Source organism: Rhipicephalus sanguineus, chromosome 1, assembly GCF_013339695.2.
Source record: "Rhipicephalus sanguineus isolate Rsan-2018 chromosome 1, BIME_Rsan_1.4, whole genome shotgun sequence".
Taxonomy (NCBI): Eukaryota; Metazoa; Arthropoda; class Arachnida; order Ixodida; family Ixodidae; genus Rhipicephalus; species Rhipicephalus sanguineus.
In genome coordinates, this window is record NC_051176.1 from 228,087,967 (window position 1) to 228,095,873 (window position 7,907).

General features: G+C 47.1%; 1 protein-coding gene across 1 annotated transcript; it reads right to left on the reverse strand.

Moving 5' to 3' along the window:
* Positions 1–2,309: 2,309 nt before the first annotated feature.
* LOC125757191 (putative nuclease HARBI1) lies at positions 2,310–4,746 on the reverse strand. The gene is made up of 4 exons (XM_049412493.1): positions 4,544–4,746; positions 3,672–3,789; positions 3,465–3,603; positions 2,310–2,316 (listed from the first exon to the last, which is right to left on the reverse strand). Exons 1-4 carry the CDS (start codon positions 4,580–4,582, stop codon positions 2,310–2,312), a joined length of 303 nt encoding a protein of 100 aa, XP_049268450.1. The 5' UTR covers positions 4,583–4,746.
* Between the last annotated feature and the right edge of the window lie 3,161 nt (positions 4,747–7,907).

The following is a 7,907-nucleotide window of genomic DNA, read 5'->3' on the forward strand; positions in this document are numbered from 1 at the left end:
CCGGGCCCTGATTGCAGCGGCACAGTGATTTGTAAAGACTAGTTGTACATATATGTAGATTTATTTTTGTTCACATCACGAGCTATGATACGCTGGTTTGCTTCAATGGTGCCCTGCAATTTTCTTTCAGTTAATTTTCTTTTTCTGCATATCAGAAGCACTGATGTCCTGTTTCATTGTACATAATAAAGTGTAGCTCAATGGTAAATCGTGTCTTGCGATGTCATTTCTTTTTAAGCTCATCGTGCGAGGTGATGCATTCAGCAGTTTTGTAGTACATGTGCATAGCACAGTGTGGTTTCATTTATAAATCATGTTTTGCCATGTCATTTTTTAAAATCTCATTATACAAAGTCATGCATTGAGCAATTTTGTAGTATATGCACATAGTGCACTGTAGTGTATCTTTATGTTTATAGTGTATACGTGTAGAATATTGTGGCACACTGTACGTTTTCTATCGATTTTTACACATCCTAGAAAAAAAGAAAAGCGTTTGTGAATGGTCTAGGTTGCACAACAATTTTGAAATATTGCAAGACCAAAAAATAGTTGACGAATACGTGTTCTGTTGCTTAGAAGTGTTTAGATAACAGGATTCGGTACAAACGGAAATCAATAATAGAGGAAGACATCAGCAACCAACAGCTTGCATTTTTTAGCGAGTTCAATTAATACCGGTTCGACTGTGCCTTGTTTTCATGTAATACAATGACTTTCGTGCTGCGAGACGCGTGTGTTGCTGCAGAGGAGCAGCAGGCACTTTGTAATAACTCCATTTGTATATTATAAAAGGAAGCTACTTTTATATTCTTTTCCTTGGCATTAAATTTAAGGGATATTTATTTATTTTGCTTTTTATGTGCATTGCTCGTGATACTTGTAATAAAATTTCAATTCTGACACCACCCATGTTGTTCACTTCATTTACAGGCACCATTCTTGTTGCACTAAAGCTACCGCATGTTGCTGTCCTGATTCAAACAGCCTTTTCAGGTTACCACTTTGGCTGTGAATGGCACCATGTGCCATTCACAGTTGAGCTCTCAGTTGTGCTTAGTGTGAAGCGCCATATTTTACAACCTGGTCGAAGCATTTCATCAGCATGGCGTTGTGTGACAAGGGGGCATAGGTCGGCAAACTCACTCATGAGTCGACCCACTCAGATTCAGATCGAGCTGTGAGTCCAAGTGAGTAATACATTGGTGAGTTCGAGTCCGGGTGAAAACATTTTAGTGAGCCTGAGTCCGAGTGAATCCGCTTGAGGAAAATTTTGGTGAGTCTGAGTTCGAGCAGAGTCATTCAATGCTTCTTATGGTCACGAAACTGCCGCGTCAGTTTCATATGGAGCCAGCGGCCGCCGCCAGAAGCGCAGCTGTGCTTGAGAGGCGATGCGAACGCTGCTATCGTTGGGGTTGTGTGTGGGAAGCCTCGGTGTTTAAGCTTTCTAAACTTCCGCAACGGTCGCTTTGCTTTCACGCTTTTACTTCTAGCACTCAGCATGCATAAATACATTTCTGAACGCGTTTTCTGTTTTAAAATGAGCACCCGGGAGGAGAAAAACCAGCTCAATTAAAACATGCAGCTCGCGGTGGTATCAGCAGAAAAAATACAAAAATTCGGGGATTAACGACAGAATACCAAGATATATAATTACGAACGCCGTAGCAGGGGACTTCTGTATGACTTTTGGCACCTGCAGGCACAGCTGTTTCACCATGCTCGTAAGTCGCTCGCTGTACGCCGCCGGCCGCAAGTTGACTCGTCTCGCCTTCACGCTAGATGTTTGACAACAGTTGTGGCATGTAGAGGAAGACACAGTTTGACCTGTACTTTATTCCAGAAGACATTATTCTCTGTGAAGCATATTCTACGCAACATTTCTTTCACCTGCACCGGCAACGCACTCACACCGGCCGCCGGCCAGCTTGGTGCCGACGACGTAGCGAAGCCTATACTTCGTATCGCTTCGTAGTTGTGGCAGGTAACTCTGCGGGAATACAACCGCTGGCGAACAGCTTACTTTTGTTAAAGCTGGCAGTGTTCTTCGTAGTTCTTCCTCATTCGGCACATTGAAGCGAGTTATCCGTGGCGTCCGGGCTCGAAGGCTTGCACTTGTTTGGGTCCGGAAGCTCGATAGGGAAGAAACGTGGGTGAGCGCGCTCGCTCGCTCGCTGCGTGCGCCGGCGAGAATTGCACTTGACTCTCATAACAGCTTATATTCGTTGTAATAGTGCTTCGCTTTCACTCTGGCGTACAACCGATATGACTTGTTTTCGTCTAGCCGACAGGGCCGAGCAGTGCAGCACTTAGCAGCTGATCGGCGCAGTTACACTCCCCGTTGGTCCCTTTCTTGCCAGGCGTTTCCGCACGACACGCACTACGGTGCGGTCTAAACAGGGCGTCGGCAACGCTCATAGCTCTTCTCAGGGTGACTCACGTGGTCGTTTGCATGGTGGTCGCACTGTAGATGAGCGAGATCGAGGTTTACGCTTTGTGAGATACGAAGGAAGTCCTCAAAAATCCTTGGAACGGACTCCGTGCCGCGTTTCTGCGGCACGGAGTCGCCGTTGATGTTAAAATCATACGCAGTGATAATGTCCGAGGCGTCGAAATGGTTCGCACACACACGTGTATACTTCGACTCAAAGTTAATTATCACCGCTTTCTTGCAGCGGTATGGCCCGCTTCCATTTCTCCCGCTGCTGCTTGTCTAACGGCAAACAAAACAACGACACCTTTTTGCTTCCCTTGTAGCCGGAACGGCACCCCGGCACGCAACATCTGTTAGGCATCCTAGTCCTGCGACAGCGTTTCCTCAAACTTGAACATATGATATCCAGCAGCTTGTCTCGCACTGCGCGAGTATTTCAATACGCGGACGGCGCAGACGATCGCCTCTGTGGCGCAGCGGCGGCGCGTTGCGGTATTTTCGAGCAGCGTATGAAGCTCGCCCATAGCGTGACGGTGCAGTTTCGTGACCATAAAGAGAATTGAATGACTCTGGTTCGAGTGAGCCCCAAGAGCAAAATATATTTCACGAGTGAGTCAGGGTGAGCTTCACATTTTTTGCCAACCTATTCAAGGGGGTTATTCATTGATAGGAGAACGCTGTTTCGTTGATATGTGTAGCAAACATTTGAAGTGTAGTAAAAAAAAACACAGTGACAAACACAATGAACAAAGACAAACACGCACCACACAATGCTGCCAAGGTCGTTGCAGGCGGCGGCGTACTCTGCGCAGGTGCTCAAGCATGCAGGCCCTGTGGTTCTCGAAACAGGTTCACTACACGGTTGCGCTGCTGCTGGCTCCCGTTGTGGTGGTGGTAGCTCAGCTGCTGCTGGCAGCAGCTCAGCATCGTCGGTGTCGTCATCGTCCCCTTCGACAACAGGCTCATGTGCCGCCAACGCAGTGTCGTGCAGAGCCGCACAAGCAGCAATGATGCTTGAGCAGCTGTGCACAAGCTTACAGCGATGCACCACTCCACAGCATTGCGCATGGCGGTGTGGGTCTTGTTGTAGTGGTTATCAGGGGTGCCACGAGCTGGTCGTCCGGGCACTGGTGTCAGGAACCACGGTTCTAATGTATAGCTGGAGTCTCCTGCACGAGGTCGGCATGACAGCTGTAGTGATAACGTCTTGAATGTGGCAAGCATTGACAGCACTTACCAAGCAAGCCGAAGTTTTGCTTCCAGGTGCTGACGGAGAGGGCTCCCCCGCCATACCCACGAGTCATGACATGACCCCAGGAAACATGGACTGACATCCAGAGGTCGGCATCACATGTCTGCAGAATTCAATTCAGTCAAAATTGTACCCATAAATGACCTTGGGTACAATGTTGGGTATTATGTTAATGTAACTACATCTGTCTTCACTGTTACTGACTGTTGAAACATAGCTATGGACAAATCATCGACAGGGTAGGACTTGTACCATAAGTTCTAACACGAGGACAATGCAGTGTCAAAGGGTAGCCTGCATGTTTACTGCTTGGAACAACCCATCTCCCAGCCACCAAAGCCTTTTAACCAAATTAATGCTGTATGTTTAAGGCAATGTATCACAAAATATCTACAACACGAAAAACTTCGACTGAAAAAAGGGTTATGAAACAATGCGTATTTAATGTACATGCTAGGGCGCGTTCCGAGGGACCGAAATAAAGTTTATTCATCCATCCATGTATTGATCCATGTAACGTCCATCACGACAATGAACAATAAGGACATACTACGGCACATTCTGGGAGCGCTAATCTCAACAAATACAAATCGAGAATCAAGCTTCGGGTACACATGGCGAACGAGTAACGGTAATATTATGCATTGTGCAGGCCGCTGAACCAGAGTGTACTCCGCGTCACATGATTTCATCGCTTATCCTAAGCGAAGTGCCCTGAAACGAACCAATTCCCGTTCTGGATAGATTGAAAATACCGCTCCCACTATACTCAGTTGCAACAGCCTCAGTAAAGCGGAAAGTTTAAGCGATATAAATGAAACAATTCGCTACGCATACAATGCATGAATAATACTCACGATCATGGTGTTGAATGCGTAGAGTCCCTTCCCCGACATGTAATGCGTCGTGTCCGCGGAGCTCAGGCCATGGGGCTTCGGGATTGCGATGAGCGTACCATCCACGCACCCGACCACAACGGGAATCTGCCCGAGCCGCGCGAACGCCGCCTTTGTTCGCTCTTCGCGTCTGTGGTCTCCGGAAAAGGCCACCCACCGTTTTTGCCCGCGAACGACAGTAATGGCATGTTCCTGACGGACGACTGCGACAGGCCGCTGAATTCCTCGCAGCCGACAGCTCGCTGGAAGCATCCGATCGCAAAAAATCTCAGCGCGCACAACGCCTTCCGCTCTGTTTAAATCCCACTGGTTCGTTGGCACCCGATGACGGGGCCGAGATCGTCGCACAACCAAGGTACAGTACGTTTCGAGAAACGAAAGCGACGCCGGAATTCACACTCGCTCATCTCTTCAAACGCATTTCGCACCTCCTACCATTCTGCATCTGCTTCGAGAAACGCCAACGTAGCAAGGAAGCACCGTTGCAAGCGCCATTTTCTCAAAATCAGCTGTTGCGGCAGCCGCAACCGCGGCATCACTCGAAATACATGCCGTGCGACGCCATTGTTCGCTCGAGAGAACGCGAGCGAACGGTCTCGCACTCCGTTCACTTTTAGCAGACGACATGCTCGTTATGACGCGGAATGACGTCACCAAAAAAGAAAACATCACGCAAAAAAAAAGAAATGGCCACGCCCCTTAGAGTGGCGTGAGTTGTCCGGCTTCAGCCAATCGCGTGCGATCATCAGAACGAACGCGAACGAACGGCGCAGAACAGAGATCTCCGATCGCCCCCCTGAGCGCGATAGTACTGTTTTAGCCTGGCACGTGAAGCGATACGTAATGTATATACACTGCACGTGCATTCCTGAGCATTACGTATCGTGAAGTGATACGTAATTCTCAGTAACAACTTTCCGACGTAGCGACGTCTTTCCTTGTCTTGTTCTTCCCCTCTTCCACTTCTGCTCTATAGATCTCCACCATACACTTCAAAGAAGGCCAGCAGGGTTACCATTATGTCGTTGCACAGACGAAAAACTCTGAATTCGGCGGTTCAAGTAGGCCTAGGAGTTATTACTCGATTGTATTGTCCATCCTGTACATTAGTGGGGAAAGGCCATGCTTTTGATACTGTCTGATCTTAGCTAATAATGAGTGTCGACTTATTCCGCTTGACACTTGACATATTCCGCTTCTGCTAATCACAAGTACTCTTATTCCTACTGTGTTATTGCATACTCACGTGTTTTATTTTACGGGCGAAGCTGCTTAAAGCGGCACACGTTCGTTCCCGTCGTAGTGCGTAACCAGTCTTAACGCTAGTACCAGATCTTGACCTCTAAGGTGGTGCCGGTGGGAGTTTTCTCCTGTGCGTTGTTGAACAATAAAAAATTCGCAGCGTGCGCATTAACTAAAAGCCGAATTCTTCTGTCTCCCCGCCACGGTGGTCTAGTGGTCATGGCACTCGACTGCTGACCCGAAGGTCGCGGGACCGAATCCCGGCCGCGGCGGCTGCATTTTCGTTGGAGGCGAAAATGTTTGAGGCCCGTGTACTTAGATTTAGGTGCACGTTAAAGAATCCCAGGTGGTCGAAATTTCCGGAGCCCTCCACTACGGCGTCTCTCATAATCATATCGTGGTTTTGAAACGTTAAACCCCAGATATAATTAATTCTTCTGTCTCTCATTCCCCATTAGCAGCCATTGGCATGTTCCAGTAGGAAACGTTAGTAGAAGTAGAAGCGTAAGTGTTAGCTAAAAGCCGACTTCTTCTGTTTCTCATTCCCATTAGCAGCCATTGTTTACCTCCAAGGTAGTGCCTGGTGAGATTTCTCCTGTACGTGATTAAACAATAAAAGTTTTGTTCAAAACGCCGTTGATTGATGAAATAAACCAAGGAAAGACGCCAGATGTTTTCTAAAAGCAAAACGAAAAGACGCCAGATGTTTCTAAAGCAAAACGAAAAGACGCCAGCTGCTTAACGAAAGACGCCAGATGTTTTCTAAAGCAATGGTTTTCTAAACAATGAAAATTCACAGCGTACATGTAAAATTAGAGTGAGCTGCAAGTCGTCATAACTCTCATCGAACCTTCAGTATAAACGCGCCCGATCTCACGTCGGTGATGATGTACTGGGCAGAATTCACGGAAGATTCACGGTTTACCGATGAACCTCCGCAGCTTCGCCCACTCATCATCATTCACTCCGTGGATATGCTGTGATTTATTTTTCATCTTCTTCCGTAACTGATGGAGCTTTATCCTTTCGCCACAGCGGTTATTTTCTACTTACTAATGAGGTTTCACACATCAGCGTGTTTTACACTGTTTTTACGATTCTTAATTACCGAAATCGCTCATTCAATTATGGATTCCTTCCCACCTTGCTTTTTCTTGCTTAGACGAGCATTACTGATTTTATGTCGTCTTTATTACATGGCTTGCTTCATTTGTAGACTCTGTGATTTAGGTTATGTTTTTCTCTCTTCAGTTACCCATAGTCTTGCAGATATAATACAGAATAATTGTTTCGCAGCTGCTGCATGGATTCATGTTTTTGTTTCACATGCCTTGTATGCCTGCGTGCCTTGAATGCCGGTTTCACATGCCTGCGTTCATTCATCGCCGCAATGTACAGGGCTTCACATTCGATGATGGACGCGCCAGCGACGTGTTTTGATGGCGTATATCAAATAGCATGAAGCCCTGTACATTTAACGAACGCCGCCCAGTATCAATCAAAGAACGCTTGGAAGCACTCGGGTAGTGGCGCGCGAGCGTGAGTCTATTTCATATATGGCGTGTTTGGCACGCTTTTGCTTTTTCCGAGAAAAAACAACCAGGCAGATTTCAGCACAAAATAACTGCTTGATTCCGGGGTTACTTAAGGCGCAACTTCAAGTTAATATTTTACTGATTCGAGTAAGAACAAAGAAGTTGGCTAATTAAAGCTAATTAAGTAATTAGTGCTTTTTAAGGAAACAAAATACACGTTGTATGTAAACATGACTACCACTTATGTACAGCAGGTAGAACTTTGCTAGAGCGCATGGTTTTTTTTTAAATCTTGGTCCGAATTAGCTGGGACGCCCGGTATATATCGACCGCCTTCGCGGTGCTACCAAGGCATGGCACGACTACGAAGGCATCAAACAACAATCCTGGCCTGAATGGTGTGACGGGCTGACTAGTATTTTTCGCGCGCTTTTAGATGGCTGCGTCCCTCTCCCTGAGGACCTAGGCTCTACCGCGGATGGGAGGTCTGGTACACACCACCTCGACGGTGCAGCTCGGGCGTCCAGCAACCTGCCCTCATTCGGAGA